The sequence below is a fragment of the Podarcis bocagei genome (assembly GCF_964188305.1).
Source record: "Podarcis bocagei genome assembly, chromosome: 9".
Taxonomy (NCBI): Eukaryota; Metazoa; Chordata; class Lepidosauria; order Squamata; family Lacertidae; genus Podarcis; species Podarcis bocagei.
The window spans coordinates 69,217,026-69,233,899 of NC_138134.1; the positions used below are offsets into that span (position 1 = coordinate 69,217,026).

The window sequence follows — 16,874 nt, forward strand, 5'->3', positions numbered from 1 at the left end:
TTGTCATAGAACCCATCTGTGTAGAATTAAGAGAGCCCGGGTGACATTTAGGGATCTGCCCCAGGTAAGAGAGGACAAATGTTCCTTAACTTCCATCACCTTCCATCTCCCTCTGCTTTCCAACAGTGTCTTTCATGTCCAAGACCAAAGAAGTGGATTCACACACAGAGAGAGAAAGAGATCTGGAATGTACCTGAAGCAATTGAGGTACTCACTTTAATAGCAGAATACAAGGAGACACCGTACAGTTTCTTATATTCAGCTCGAATATCCAAGAGGTCAATCTCTGACCTGGATGCCAGAATTCTGTTCAGTGTGAATTCATCTGTCCCAGCCCCCTATCAACAAGGAAAGGGATAATGATCATCATCATCATCATTATGATTATTTATAAAATTTGTATACCGCCCAATACCCCCAGGTATCAGAGTAGTTTCAACACAATATAAAAACACAAAAACACATTATAAAAGTAAAAACCAAAAAGAACCCAGTAACTCCCTCTTCTACAGACTCTGTACTTTGAAAAGCACACACGCACGCACACACGCACACACACACACACACTATTTACGTGTTTTGCAAAAAACTGCAGAAAACTTCCCTCTAATTTAGGGATGCCCTGCCATTCTCCAGATATTGTTAGACTTCATATCCCATCATGCTAGCTGGGGCTAATGGGAACTGGAGTCCAACAGAGAGCCCTAAGAAGGCTCCTCCCCCACCTTTGTTTGGCAAGGCTGCTCCATAGCAACACCACCTATACAATCCTCATCAGCGCATAGCTTTTTCCCTTGCAAGATTCAGTGCTATGCTGCCTGCAATCTTGCAGGAAAGGTTCTCCAAGGTTCCAAATTCAGAGAGGTATCGTCCTTGCGGTGTAGGACAGGCTGAGACCATTGCACATGTCTTGTTCTACTGTCCATTTTATGAAGTAAAAGGTAAAGGGACCCCTGACCATTAGGTCCAGTCATGACCGACTCTGGGATTGCGGCGCTCATCTCACTTTATTGGCCGAGGGAGCCAGCGTACAGCTTCCGGGTCATGTGGCCAGCATGAGTAAGCCGCTTCTGGAGAAACTAGAGCAGCGCATGGAAACGCCGTTTACCTTCCCGCCGGAGCGGTACCTATTTATCTACTTGCACTTTGACATGCTTTCAAACTGCTAGGTTGGCAGGAGCAGGGACCGAGCAACGGGAACTCACCCCGTCACGGGGATTCGAAACGCTAACCTTCTGATCGGCAAGTCCTAGGCTCTGTGGTTTAACCCACAGCGCCCCCCGCATTCCATTTTATGAAGTAATCAACAACAAATGTTTGAGCCTCATTCTGAAGGAGAGGCTAAATTGTTCTGATTCCTACAGGGTTTCTCTTTTTATTGAATAGCTGCGGGCCTGGCAGTATGGAGAAAGGAGCAGAATATGGGAGCAACGCCATGAAAATACGCAGCGCTGGATTTATGTATAAGCTAAACAAGCTATAGCTTAGGGCCCCACTCCGTTGGCCCCTCCCCAAAAATTTCACTATTAATATACTTCTTAATTGTATTTCAGTTCAACAATTACTTTGATAAAATACACATTCTGTTATGTGCAAATGGCTTTAGATACCTATTACAGTGGTACCTCGGGATGCGAACGGGATCCGTTCTGGAGCCCCGTTCGCATCCTGAACATAACGCAAGATGCGACAGCGCGTCTGCGCATGTCACGTTTTGCCGCTTCTGCGCATGCGCGTGACATCATTTTGACCGTCTGCGCATGCGCGAGCGGCGAAACCTGGAAGTAACGCACTCCGTTACTTCCGGGTTGCCGCGGAGCACAACCCGAAAGCACTCAACCTGAAGCGTATTTATCCTGAGGTATGACTGTATGTCCATAATTACCATATAATATTCTACACAAAAAACGGCGACAATTTGTTGTTGACAAAGGACAGCTGAACACATAAAGGGCCCCATTACCTTCAGTAGCTTAGGGCCTCATCAAACCTAAATCCGACCCTGAAACGACGTCATCATAAGACCTGACTGGTACTTTTTAACCTTATAGTTTCATCTCAAAGCATCTCCTTCTGTGAACAGATGCCAATTGTATGTTTCGACCCAAATATTCCTGTTTCCTTTGTACGCCGATAAAGGTTGAACGACTGATTTAAGAAGGCAGCGTCTTGTGTCCTTACCTTCAAAGACTTGTGCAGCCTTTCAGCAAAGAACGCTGGAGTGTTGTTTGCACATTTGACTATAAAAAGAAAGAAAGAAGAGGGTTAGCAGTTTACACCATTACTGCATGTTCTCTGCTGGAAGAGCTCTGGAGGAGTGCCAAGGTTGTGCAGAAAAGTGAAATTGGTGGGCATCCACAGTGCTTGCAAAACATCCAACCCTCATTCAGAGCAGATGCATGTTAATGCATTCTGTTCCGTGCTTGTTTACAATGCCTTTGTCGGTATTTTTTCTTACTGCTGCCCCCTTGTGGGTAATTATGTTAACTGCATTTGCACACAGTGATGTATGGAAGTGAGAGCTGGACCATAAAGAAGGCTGATCGTCAAAGAATTGATGCTTTTGAATTATGGTGCTGGAGGAGACTCTGGAGAGCCCCATGGTCTGCAAGAAGATCAAACCTCTCCATTCTGAAGGAAATCAGCCCTGAGCGCTCACTGGAAGGACAGATCGTGAAGCTGAGGCTCCAATACTTTGGCCACCTCATGAGAAGAGAAGACTCCCTGGAAAAGACCCTGATGTTGGGAAAGATGGAGGGCACAAGGAGAAGGGGACAGCGATGTAGCACTTCTGTGCATGCGCAAGTAACCATTCCGGTACTTCCGGATTTGGCATGGTGCGCAACCCGAAATCACGCAACCCGAAGCGTCTGTAACCCGAGGTATGACTGTAGTTATATCTCACACAGACCCAATTTCCTCAAGTCCTCCTTACCTATGGCCAGTAGCAGGTCTTCAAAACTTCCTGAGGTTTCGCTCTGGATGCTGTCTTCCAATTTCTTCCCACTGATATTTCTGTATTCTTCAAAGGCTTAGGAATGACAAGATATAAGAACGCCAGCGCTGTTAAGGGGCATCTCCAGGCGGTAGAAAAATTTGCAAGACCTGCCCTTTCTGTCTCCCTTTGCTGAGCAGCACAAAAAAAGAGAGGACCCCCAGAATGGTTTCTTACTTAGTTTCAGCTGAGGGAAACTGCTGAAGCACAGAACCTCAATGAATTTGCCCTCGTCGGTCCCCCACTTCTTCTCGCCTGCGTTGTACAGGATCTAAAAGAAGAAGAAGAAGACTACAGATTAAAAGCTTGCCTGTATTCTTTGCCGGGTCTCTGTTGCATTCTAAACACTTCCGAGTTAGGTTAGCAAAGGAGGAAGGCTGGGGCTCATGCAGCTTTAGTTGCTGAGGGAATTTCAGCCCCTTCTGCAGCTATTAAAGGTGCAGAAGCCCTCAGAAACCAGGAAGACATTTTTTAAAAAATAAGAAATGGGGAAAATATATAATTTACCTTAAAAACCAATGTAAACCGTTAAAATTATTAGTCGAATTGGAATAACACTTATAGTTTCTCCCCTGGTCTCCTCGCTGGCCCAAATAGGGCTAATTTAGCCAGCTAGCCCTGGTGATCATCTAATGTTTATTGGATGGATTTCCCCCCTAAATCGATTTTTGAATTCTGAATTTATTGTTATTCACATTTTATACGGTATTTTAAGTTGTTTTTTGTTGCATCAATTAAGTGTTTTAAATTTGTTGTTAGCTGCCCTGAGCCCGGTTTTCTGAACCAGGAAGGGCAGGGTATTAATAAAATATTATTATTATTATTATTATTATTATTATTATTATTATTATTATTATTACAGTTTAAAGTTGAAGATAATGGAGATTTAATAGTTTTGGATTAATAGACAAGATGCAGGAGGAAAAGGTTAATATAAGGACCCACAAAGGGAAGGAGGTAAATCCAGAAGAATCTTTGGAATTCTCTTTCCATGTTGGTTGTCTGATAATTGTTTGTAAATTTCAAAATCTGAAAAAACTAAATAAAATTTAATAAAAATCAATAAAGGTGCAGATGCCCTCTTACTTTTTGCCTCTGGCCCCCCTCTGTCTGGGGTTCATCATTACTTATGTGAAGAAGTACTTTCTGCCTGTCCTGAAATCTCCTGCCAATCCTTTTCCCTGGCTGGCAAGTTCTTACATTATGAGGAGGGAGAAACCCTAGCTGTTTTCTTCACACTGCATAATTCTGAAAACTTCCATTAAGAATTTCATACACCCCTATCGTATCGCCCTGTTTACGTCCGCTTAGAAGTATTTGCCCTCCTTTTCAATGGAGCTTACTCCCTGGCAAGCATGGGTAGGACTGCAGACAAGAGGCTGTGTTTGCACGAACACACGGATGTGCTGGTATCGCACCTGATTTGCATCACCCCGGGCTTTTAAAGTAAGCACAAGACAAACCTTGGTTTAGTGTGTTGTCTGAACCTGAGATCACAGTTAAGATCTCTCCTCCATAACCACGATCTGCAGCTAAGGTCTGTCCACACTCTGGCTTATGTCTGTACACCTTACCAATGTATTTCCTCCCTAAAGAAAAGAGGTCTCAAATGCAGAAGCGTCCTCAAACAGTTGTGGACCACCGGTATAAAATTTACGGCATGTAATGCCTTAAGAGAGAATATTATGAAAATGATTTACAGGTGGTACATGACCCCAGTCAAGCTTGCAAAAATCTACCATTTGCCTGATAATAAGTGTTGGAAATGTAAAGAAACTGAAGGTACCTTTTATCACCTTTGGTGGACGTGCCCGAAGATTAAGGCTTTCTGGGAAATGATATATAATGAAATGAAAAAGGTACTTAAATGTACTTTCCCCAAGAAACCAGAAGCCTTTCTCTTGGGTATGGTCGGCCAATTGGTGTTAAAGAAAGACAGGACTTTTTTTATGTATGCTACTACAGCAGCAAGAATTCTCATCGCAAAGTATTGGAAGACACAGGATCTACCCACTCTGGAAGAATGGCAGATGAAGGTGATAGACTATATGGGACTGGCCGAGATGACTGGCAGAATCCGAGACCGGGGAAAGAGACGGCGGATGAAGACTGGAAGAAATTTAAAATTTATCTTAAGAAATATTGTAAAATTAATGAATGCTAAAATGTTGAGGTTTTAGAAAAAAGGGGACTACAGCTGTAAAAGACTAAGTAAAAGAAAAGAATAAGGGAAAATTTGATAAAACCAAGGGACAGGATTTGCTGAAACAAATTTGGAAATTGGGATGCAGAAAGGGGAGGTATGGGGAAGTCGGTGAAGTAAGGTTTAAGAAAAAAGGATTTGAAATTATACATGTTTGTTTATGTGTTTGTTTGTTTGTATTGTGTATTGTTTGTGTTTATAAAAATTGTGAAAAACCAATAAAAAAATTTTTAAAAAACAAAAACAAATGCAGAAGCGTCCTCAAGCCAAAAGCCTCTGTGTTGCTTTCTTCCACCAGGCTGTTGGCCAAGGCACAGTCTGACCCCCCCCCCTCTCCTTCTGTAATCCTCATAGAACTCTAGCCAAATGGTAGAGGGCCTTCTCGGTAGTGGCGCCCGCCCTGTGGAACGCCCTTCCAGCAGATGTCAAAGCGATAAACAACTACCTGACATTCAGGAGACATCTTAAGGCAGCCCTGTTCAGGGAAGTTTTTAACGTGTGACATTTTACTGTATTTTTGGTTTTTATGGAAGCCGCCCAGAGTGGCTGGGGAGGCCCAGCCAGATGGGCGGGGTATAAATAATAAATTATTATTATTATTATTATTGTCATTAAATTGACTCTGAATTGATTTTAGAATTAATTGATTTTAGAATGTATTTCAATTAATTGATTGTGATTTTATGTAAACCGTGTTATTGTTACTGTTGTCAGCCGCTCTGAGCCCCACTTCGGCTGGGGAGAGCGGAATATAAATAATTTTTTAAAAATTATTATTATTATTATTATTATTATTATTATTATTATTATTATGCACTTCCTTCCAACTCTCCAATGTCCTTTTGGAGATGCAGACATCCCGATGTCCCCCCCAAAATGCTTCTTCAGAAGGATGGAGCAATCCCAGCCCTGCACAGCTTACGATACAATATGATACGATAATCTTTATTGTCATTGTCCCATACAGAACAACGAAATTGAAAAAATCTACATCAGACTTTCAAAAACCAACAAGCCTGCTATCCCAGATATCCCAGCCTGGTTAGCCCCCTAAAAACTCTGATACCCCATAATTAAATACAATATACTCCCATAGAGACTACCTTACACTGCGTTAAAACCAAAATCACATTGGGATAGAAACTGTTTCTCAGGCGGCTTGCCGGCTCAGAAACTCTAAGAAACGTTTTTAAACAGCTTGGAAACTTCCTGATTGGCCAAACCTGCAGCCGACACCTTTCTGAATTGCTGTTACCTGAGCGTCCTTCTTTGCTAGCTGCTCATCCGGTCTTTGATTCTCATCTCTTCGGCCCTGTGAACACAATGAGAGAGGTTTTAAAAAGCAAAGTAAAATAAGAGCACCCGTCACATTAAACAGCATTTGGCGCCAGTCCTATGTCACAAGCAAACGGGAGATCGAGAACAGACATGACAAGGTTTCCTTTGCAGGAGGCACAAGACTTAGCGTACTCCTGTAGCAATGGATTTACGTGCAAGTGGCGCTGTGGGTTAAACCACAGAGCCTAGGACTTGCTGATCAGAAGGTTGGTGGTTCGAATCCCCACGACGCGGTGAACTCCCGTTGCTCGGTCCCTGCTCCTGCCAACCCAGCAGTTCGAAAGCACGTCATAGTGCAAGTAGATAAATAGGTACCACTCCGGCAGGAAGGTAAACGGCGTTTCCGTGCGCTGCTCTGGTTCGCCAGAAGCGGCTTAGTCATGCTGGCCACATGACCCAGAAGCTGTATGCCGGCTCCCTCGGCCAATAAAGCAAGATGAGTGCCGCAACCCCAAAGTCGGTCACGACTGGACCTAATGGTCAGGGGTCCCTTTACCTTTACCTATATAGGTTGACCAGGCATTACCAGGCACCAGTCTCCCATGGGTGATGCTCCCACCCCAGGCAACAGATTTGGGGGCAGGAGAAGGGTCAGCTGAAGGAAAGGGCTATGGTGGAACATCTGCTTTGAATGCAGAAGGGGGGGTGGAATTTGGTAATATGAAGCCCTGGGCACGAAATTTGGTGCCCACCGCTAAATATTTCTTCTTTTGACAATTTATTTGGGTACAGTTGCTATTTATGGATCTTTATATGGTACCCATTTAAATATAGGTTTCATAATCATCATTATTTTGTGCCCCTTTGGCTCGGTACGCCATGTGAGGGAACCACCCGCACTGCCCTAAATCCAGTGCTGGCAGAAGGCTCTGGGTTCCATTCCTGTCATTTCCAGTTGGAACTGGGAAAGAGTCTTGCCAAATGCTGAATAAGTCCTGCCATTCAGTATAAGGTGGACCAATGGTTTGACTCAAGGCAGTTTCCTACGCTCTGAACTGTGTATTTATAAGAGCCAGAGTGACCAGTTACTGTATTTTTCGCTCTATAAGACGCACCAGACCACAAGACGCACCTAGTTTTTGGAGGAGGAAAACAAGAAAAAAAATATTCTGAATCTCAGAAGCCAGAACAGCAAGAGGGATCGCTGCGCAGTGAAAGCAGCAATCCCTCTTGCTGTTCTGGCTTCTGGGATAGCAGCGCAGCCTGCATTCGCTCCATAAGACGCACACACATTTCCCCTTATTTTTTAGGAGGGGAAAAGTGAGTCTTATAGAGCAAAAAATACGGTATATAAGCCAATGCAGCTGTGGAGTTCAACATTTATCTCATGCACAGTCTTCTTCTGAACGTGCCATCATTATCGGAACTCAGTGCAGGAGGAGATCAACAGGATTTGGACCCAACGTTTGCCATAGGGCCTGTTGAAAGAGAGGTGCAGAATCCCAAAAAGAAAGAAATACCACAAATAAGCTAACGGATTTGGGAATCTTGGAATCCCAACCTGGCCGTAAACGGGCAAGGACAGATAACAAGAGAATTTCTGGAGGCTCTCTTACATCAGCCAGAGTTAACAGGGCTTGTCGGAAGTCGCCAGATGTGTCGGAGCTGATGTCATCCCCGAGGCTCTTCTTATAAACTGGAAAGAAAAAGCCCATAAGCAAAATTTCAGGGACCAGGAGCAGTAAGGAATGCCATGCGTACGACAATTCCCAGGCTATAGACCCCATCTTTAGCCTCACAAAGGAGTGCCGAACTGAGTCCTCTGGATTCCACAGCTCTAATTTTGGGCCACAGGCAAAGAGAGGCTGCCCCACACAACTAAAGCCTTGTTTTCCATAATTTCAAGTATTATTTTTTAAAAAAATGCTTGCCATCTCACATGAAATCAAACTGGTTCCAACCAAGTTTCTCCTAACAGTTTAAGGAAGGGCCAGACAGCTGCTGTGCCTCAATATCCTAAATCTGAAAGATGCCTTTTGCCTGACAATGGCCTTGGAGCATGGAGGAAATTTCTAGAAAGGCCTTAATGGCCGAACTTTATTCTTGGAAGCTCCGGACCACAGGCTAATGTGTGTCCTTCTGAAGAAGCTGCAAGGTATCCTGGGAGCTGGATAATGAAGATGCCAGATGTGTCAGATGTGGGAGGAAATTCCACAATTTAAGGGCTGCCACAGAGAATGGCCTCTCCCAGGCTACCCCACTCACACTGAACCTCTGGAGAACCGGCAAGGACCTTTAGTGCCCGGAATGGACCTGCTTAAATCACCCTGCTGTCATCCCAGTTAGATAATATTCTGATAAAGGCAGATGTTAAGTCAACCCTTTTGTCAATGGAAGAAAGGTATGGCTTTGCCTTAGAGTCAGTCCTAAGGGGCAGATTATGGGACAACTTCAAAGCCATAAAGGGAGCATAGAGTCCAGCATCAAAAGGATTTAACACCCAGTTCAGTGTAGTGTTTAGAGCAGTGGTGTCCAAACTTTTTCAAAGAGGGCCAGATTTGATGAAGTGAAGGGCCGTGAGGGCCCACCAAAGGGCCAACCAACCAGGAAATAAACTGCCACAGGGGCCGGATTAAACTGACCGGCGGGCCAGATTAGTGTCAGCTTCGCCTTTGTTGTGTTTTTTTTATAAAATTTTTATTGGTTTTACAAAATTTTAGAAAACAAACAAACAATTAAAAGGACAAACATACATGTATAATTTCATCACCTATTTTCATAAACCTCTTTTCTCGGACTTCCCCATACCCCCCCTTTCTGCATCCCAATGTCCATAATTTTATAGCAACTCCCAATTGTTACTTTCCAACCTCTGTCATCTTAGTCCTCTCCATATTCTGACCTTGTATCACTGTATCCCTTTGTTTCTGAGAACCACAACACTTTAACATTCATTAAGTTTATAATAGTCCTTAAGATAACTTTTAAATTTTCTCCATTCTTCTTCCACCGTCTCTATTCGTTGGTCATGGATTCTGCCTGTCATCTCGGCCAATGTCATATAGTCCATCACTTTCATCTGCCATTCTTCCAGAGTGGGTAGATCTTGTGTCTTCCAATACTTCGCGATAAGTATTCTTGCTGCTGTTGTAGCATACATAAAAAAAGTTCTATCCCTCTTTGACACCAATTGGCCAACAATGCCCAAGAGAAAGGCCTCTGGTTTTTTGGGAAAAGTACATTTAAGTACCTTTTTCATTTCATTATAGATCATTTCCCAGAAAGCCTTAATCTTCGGGCATGTCCACCAAAGGTGATAGAAGGTACCTTCAGTCTCTTTACATTTCCAGCATTTGTTATCGGGCAAATGATAAATTTTTGCCAGCTTGACTGGGGTCATGTACCACCTGTAAACCATTTTCATAATGTTTTCCTTTAAGGCATTACATGCCGTAAATTTGATACCGGTGTTCCATAACCATTCCCAGTCAGCTGACATAATGTTATGACCAACGTCCTGTGCCCACTTAATCATAGCCGATTTGACTGTTTCGTCCTGTGTATTCCATTTCAGCAACAAGTTATACATTCTAGATAAATTCTTAGTACTGGGTTCTAACAATTCAGTTTCTAGTTTTGATTTTTCCACCTGGAAGCCAATTTTCCTGTCCTGTTTGAAAAATTCCATTATCTGATGATATTGAAACCAATTTTGTACTTTATGTTTCAATTTCTCATGACTTTGTAATTTGAACTTATCTCCATCCTGTTCCAAAATTTCCCAATACTTCGGCCATCCGACCTCCATATTGAGTTTCTTCACTGCCTTGGCCTCCACTGGTGACACCCATCTAGGGGTTTTGTTTTCCAACAGATCTTTATATCTTATCCAAACATTGAACAATGCTTTTCTAACAATGTGATTTTTAAAGGCACTATTGATTTTGTCATACCATAGATATGCATGCCAACCAAAAGCGTTATTGAAACCTTCCAGATCTAAAATGTCTGTGTTCTCGAGGAGCATCCATTCTTTCAGCCAGCAAAATGCTGCTGCCTCATAGTACAATTTTAAGTCCGGCAGGGCAAAACCCCCTCTTTCTTTAGCATCTGTCAATATTTTAAATTTGATTCTGGGCTTTTTGCCCTGCCAGACAAATTTCGAAATATCTTTCTGCCACCTCTTGAAACATTCCATCTTATCCAGAATCTGCAAAGTCTGGAACAAAAATAACATTCTAGGCAATACATTCATTTTAATCACTGCAATTCGGCCTAACATTGACAATTTCAAATTTGACCATATTTCTAGATCTTTTTTAATCTCTGACCAACATTTTTCATAATTGTCCTTATACAAATTCACATTTTTAGATGTCAAATAAACCCCTAGGTATTTAACCTTCTTGACCACCGTCAACCCTGTCTCTTCTTGGAATTCCTCTTTTTCCATCTCTGTTAAGTTTTTTCCTAAAACTTTGGTTTTTTGTTTATTCAACTTAAATCCAGCTACCTGGCCAAACAGTTGGATTATTTCTAAGACCCTTTTCGTACTAGTGTTTGGCTCTTGCAAAGTCAATACTAGGTCAGTCAGCTTCGCCTTTGAGCCGGTGCCAACAACTGGGCTCAACCTCTTCAGCCCCGACTGGGCCAAGCGAGCTGGGAAAGCACTTCCAGAGACCTTCCACTGCGGGGAAGCAGGTCTAAGTGCAATGGACTCACAACTTTGAGCTGTGAGACCAAACTCGGTGCCAAAGTCAGCGGAGCACAGCAGAGTATGAACTATACAAACGACGGCTCTGAAGCATAACTTCTTTATTCTTTTACAGCTACTGCAAACTAAAATAAACTAGTAACTAAAGACTAATGACTATCGGAGGCTACTGGACTGCATGAGTGTTACAGTTGCTTAAGCAGTCATCTTATCTCTACATAGATAACACTCAGACTCCCACAGGGTCATAGAATCATAGAGTTGGAAGAGACCACAAGGGCCATCGAGTCCAACCCCCTGCCTAGCAGGAAAAACCATCAGAGCACTCCTGTCATATGGTTGTCAAGCCTCTGCTTAAAGACCTCCAAAGTAGGAGACTCCACCACACTCCTTGGCAGCAAATTCCACTGTCAAACAGCTCTTACTGTCAGGAAGTTCTTCCTAAGGTTTAGGTGGAATCTTCTTTCTTGTAGTTTGGATCCATTGCTCCGTGTCCGCTTCTCTGGAGCAGCAGAAAACAACCTTTCTCCCTCCTCTATGTGACATCCTTTTATATATTTGAACATGGCTATCATATCACCCCTTAACCTCCTCTTCTCCGGGTCAGGTTGGAGCGGAAGAAGCAACGAGCAGATTCCGCCCCCTCCTTTCTGAAAACATTGTCAGGAGATTCTTGCAATGGGAGGGGTGAAATATCCACAATTAGGCCCCCAAAACGGACTTTGAACATGCCTGGTTTAGAGTATAATACTAGGAACTGGGAAAGCAGGGTTCAATTCTGACTCGGCCTTAAGCTCACTGGGTGATCTTGGGCAAGCTGCTGTCTCTCAGCCTAACCTTCCTCACAGGGTTGTTGTGGGATTCACTGAGGAGCGAGGAAAACTTTGTGCTTGCTTGAACAAAAAAAGGTGAGGTAGGGATACAGTAAATGAATAAACATAAATTTGTATTTCTCAGCTGGCTGGCTTAACTCAAGGCGGTGGTCAAGTAGTGAACCGCCTCTTCTGAAACTTGCCTGCTCATACCCCAACACACACATTCCTCCTTAATCGACGTTTCTCACGCTTGGGTCCCCAGCTGTTGTTGGACTATAACTCCCATCATCCCTAGCTAGAAGGAGCAGTGGTCAGGGATGATGGGAGTTATAGTTCAGCAGCTGGGGACCCAAGCTCGCGAAACACTGCTTCAATTCAAGAGATACACTTCCTGTTGTTGTTGTTGTTTAGTCGTTTAGTTGTGTCCGACTCTTTGTGACCCCATGGACCAGAGCACGCCAGGCACTCCTGTCTTCCACTGCCTCCCACAGTTTGGTCAAACTCATGTTGGTAGCTTCGAGAACACTGTCCAACCATCTCGTCCTCTGTCGTCCCCTTCTCCTTGTGCCCTCCATCTTTCCCAACATCAGGGTCTTTTCCAGGGAGTCTTCTCTTCTCATGAGGTGGCCAAAGTATTGGAGCCTCAGCTTCAGGATCTGTCCTTCCAGTGAGCACTCAGGGCTGATTTCCTTAAGAATGGATCGGTTTGATCTTCTTGCAGTCCATGGGACTCTCAAGAGTCTCCTCCAGCACCATAATTCAAAAGCATCAATTCTTCGGCGATCAGCCTTCTTTATGGTCCAGCTGTCACTTCCATACATCACTACTGGGAAAACCATAGCTTTAACTATACGGACCTTTGTTGGCAAGGTGATGTCTCTGCTTTTTAAGATGCTGTCTAGGTTTGTCATTGTTTTTCTCCCAAGAAGCAGGCGTCTTTTAATTTCGTGGCTGCTGTCACCATCTGCAGTGATCATGGAGCCCAAGAAAGTAGCTGGACAGCTGGACAGAATTCTGAGGGCCAAATGGAAAGGGCTGGAGGGCCGGAGATTCCCCCCGCCTGCTTTTAGAGGACATTGCCAAGCAATTAACCACAATCGTTCGCTTGCAATGCCAGCGGGCCTCCAAGAAGTCCATCACAGCTCAATAAACGTGCTCTCCAAACTTGTGTTATTTGCCTGGCTCAGCTTGCAGGGCTCCCTATTAGAATACGCCGTGCTCAAGCATGAAGCTAAATGCACTCCTAGTGAAAAGCTTTACCCACTTCACCAGGAAAACAGCCATAAATCTTCCAGATATTAATCAAAGCCATGGGCCTCGCTGCTACCCCCAGAGCTGTACCGGCTCCAAGTATAGACTCCTCTGGGCTGGCTGCATTAAACTGCCCAATCCATCATGCTCAGCTTCTCTACAGCTCAGCAATTCATCTTTCTGAAACGCAGCAGAAGAGGAACCTTTCCAGGAAAGGACCTCTAAGAACCGAAGCAATCTGGGGATGGGTTGCAAGGAGGAAGGCCTGCCAAGCATCCCAGCAAGCAGAAAAGTGGCCAGCTGATGTCAGCCAAAACTGAGTAAAGGGGATGAGGGTTTAATACAGTGGTTCTCAACCTGTGGGTCCCCAGATGTTGTTGGACTACAACTCCCATCATCCCTGAGCTCTGGCCTTGCTAGCTAGGGGTGATGGGAGTTGTAGTTCAACAACATCTGGGGACCCACAGGTTGAGAAAGGCTGGTTTAATAGCTACTCGCTTGTTCCATTGGTTTCATGACAATTACAGGTACGAACCGGTTGACTATAGACACAGACTTTGTTTGGACAAATATATTGATATCCGGAAAGCTTTAATACACAACGTGGTGGGTTATTGGTAACCATATTTAGACTAGGATAATAATGTCACTTATATCTATATAATAACCTATAGCATTTAAATTTGACTTTACTTAATGTGTTACATTGCTGTTTTGGTCCATTTTCCTCTTCTCTCTGTTTCCCTTTCTTCACATTTTCTTTTCTTTTCTTTTATAAATGAATACATGAATAAATGAATATTCATATTAGGTTGCTGGAGAAGACCCAACAGAATGTAGTTGATCTTAAGAGAATCAAGTCAGGCGAGGATACGAACACTATCAAGAAAAGGGATCTGACTGCCCCAAAACTTTGCACAAAAGGTATTGAAAGTGTGATCATGCCTGAACGCCCTTGACAGCACCAAAAAGCACAAAAACCATCCTGGACACACATTCAAAAGGATTTCTGGAAGGGCCCCAACTACATAAGGAGAGGAGTTTGGCCCCCATTGTTAAAGTGGCTAATTGACACCATGGAGCCGGGTTTAATGAATCTTGCGATATATATTCTCAAAGGGCAAAGCAGCTAAGATTTATAAGGGCCTGACACATTACTCCAGGCTGTTTAAGAGATTGCTCAGATACCTCAGGATAACTTTGCTAGATTTACTCCTTAGATTTATGACATTATTGACTCATCAGAGCACCAAGTAAGTCAGCCTCCAAGAAGCCTCTGTTTGCAGGGAAAGACAATGCTCAAAATCTTGGTGGCTGAAGGAGACGGCATTCCACTGCAACAGACTAGCTTCTGCCTGCTTCATCCTCTCCATGCCAGCCCAGAACTGCACCCCTCAGCTATCCAGCAAGAAAAGGTCTTCTCCCCACCCATCCTCCTGTAATGACTGAAGAAACCTCTTTGACCAATCTCCAGCTAGTATTGTCTGCTGGAAAAGTAGCAATTACAGCACCTGCCTGACCAGAATCCCTTCACTCCAAGTCATCGTTACCTGTGTAATATGCCTGGGCTACTTCTTTCATTTGCTTGCTAGTCCTTGAGGCCAGGATCTCGATCAGAGCATGCTCATCCGTTCCAGCACCCTAGAAGCAAAAAGAAGAGTAAGAGGATTTGTTTAGCCTAGAAAAGAGGAGACTGAGAGGAGATTGGATGGCCATCTTCAAATGTCTCAAGGGCTTTCAGATGGAGCAAGCTTGTTTTCTCCTGCTCCTCGAGGGTAGGAATTGAACCAATGGCTTCAAGCTACAAGAAAGGAGATTCCGACTCAACATTCGGAAAGACTTTCTGACAGTAAGAGCTGTTCATCAATGGAATTGTCTCCCTTGGGAGATGGTGGACTCTCCTTCCTAGAAGGTTTTTAAGCAGAAGTTGGAAGGCCATCTGTCATGGATGCTTTAGCTGAGATTCCTGCATTGCGGGGGGCTGGACTAGATGAGACTCTTGGGGTCCCTTCCAACTAAGATGCTATGATTTAGGCACTTTCCACTGTAGGTTTCCATTGTAGGGCCTCCTTGGGGATCTAGCATTTAGCAAGCTTCTGAAGAGCCAAAAGACAAAATGTCAACAGAGGCGGTAACATCCTGAAGATTCATGGCAGCAGAAGGGAGATGGACTGAAGACAATTCAGCCAAGAACATCTAAGCTCCTAACTTACATCAACACAAGGGCTTTAAGCGAGTGCTTAACTTTTTCACCGAAGCCACAGGGGGCTTATCATTCCCTTGACTGCACCTATCGGGATTGGTTAACACCACTGGCGAACAGTCAATGGTGTGAGCTAACAGTTTAAATGGGTGCCGAAAGCATCGACCAATGAATTGATCAATCCATTAACTGCTGGTCCAAAGTATGGATTTTAGAACTGAGCTGCCCTCTGAAAGGATTGGTGGCACTGAGAAAGATATTTACAGCATATAGCGTCCCAGTTCATTGACACAAATGTGATGGTCCTTGTTGGGACAGAATGCCATGCCTGAAGCAGAACATCTGTGTGTCCTCTGGGGCCAAAATCCAGAGAAGAGGCATGCATACACCAGAGGAAACTGTATGGAGAAGTGGAGCCCAAACCTCTGCTGAAGAGGCCAGCTGCTGCTCAGTTTTATGGAGCGGCTTGTCTCCTCCGTTAAGTGACCATTGATGCAAGGGAAATGGCAAGCAGAGGTCCAGCTTTGAAAGTGGCTGCAACCTCCACATGCCTTTTTCTGAATCCCAAACCATGTGCAAAGACAACTTCATTTAAAATGAGACATTCTGTAGGGATCAGATGGGATTACCATGAGGAATTATAAAATATACATCAAGCCATCGTGTCCACGATGAAAGCATTGTGTTGACTGGTTTTGATATATTGACGATAATTTCTGATTAAATCCCATAAGATTCTACATTCATCCCCTCTTCATGCCCTTTTGCCTCTGCTGCCCATTTCTCGTGTCATGTACACAGCCCAGTTGCTTTGCCAGGCATGCATCCTGGGCCATAAAGATAGTGGGCAAGTTCCTCTGATGTAGGATGTTAATCTTAGGGCCAGGAAACAGATCTCCCATTAAGGTGATAATGGTCACTGTCCTCCTGGCCATCCTTCTTATCATATGTATTGCTTGTTTATTACCTCCAGGGTTACCACATGCTCTTCTTTGTAGTTCTGTTCTTTGTTTACCCTGTGATTAATTAGTTATAGTGGTTTAACTTTCTCCCCATGTGGGTTTGTGGAAATGCTCAGAAGAAATCTGATTGGTTCTTACGAACACTCTGTAAAAAGTTCTTTTGTGAATAAAAACTACCTGGGCCAGGAGCAGCACAGGGATAGGCACAGAGAGATACAATTATATGCACCCTTCCCAGAGTCTTGCTGGTTCAAGTCTCTGTGTGTATTCTTATTAATCAGAGTTCAATCCTTCCTTTACTTTGGGAACGCCTCAAGTACCCTATTTTTTGCTCTATAAGACTCACTTTTTCCTTCCCAAAAAGTAAGGGGAAATGTGTGTGCGTCTTATGGAGTGAATGCAGGCTGCTCAGCTATCCCAGAAGCCAGAACAGCAAGAGGGATTGCTGCTTTC

General features: G+C 43.8%; 2 protein-coding genes across 2 annotated transcripts in view; one reads left to right on the forward strand and one right to left on the reverse strand.

The window, feature by feature from the left end:
- Positions 1–7,638, forward strand: part of PAQR3 (progestin and adipoQ receptor family member 3) — a 138,219-nt gene extending 130,581 nt beyond the window's left edge. The window contains exon 8 of the mRNA XM_081207334.1: positions 7,562–7,638. The gene's annotated coding sequence lies outside the window, so the exon portion shown is untranslated. The remainder of the gene's footprint in view (positions 1–7,561) is intronic.
- The window catches only part of ANXA3 (annexin A3), a 38,360-nt gene that overhangs the window by 1,669 nt on the left and 19,817 nt on the right, over positions 1–16,874 (reverse strand). Inside the window, exons 6-12 of the mRNA XM_081207320.1 lie at positions 14,807–14,897; positions 8,093–8,172; positions 6,454–6,510; positions 3,173–3,266; positions 2,936–3,031; positions 2,182–2,240; positions 216–338 (exon numbers count right to left, since the gene is read on the reverse strand). Of these exons, the coding sequence (XP_081063446.1) occupies positions 216–338; positions 2,182–2,240; positions 2,936–3,031; positions 3,173–3,266; positions 6,454–6,510; positions 8,093–8,172; positions 14,807–14,897 (600 nt within the window). The remainder of the gene's footprint in view (positions 1–215; positions 339–2,181; positions 2,241–2,935; positions 3,032–3,172; positions 3,267–6,453; positions 6,511–8,092; positions 8,173–14,806; positions 14,898–16,874) is intronic.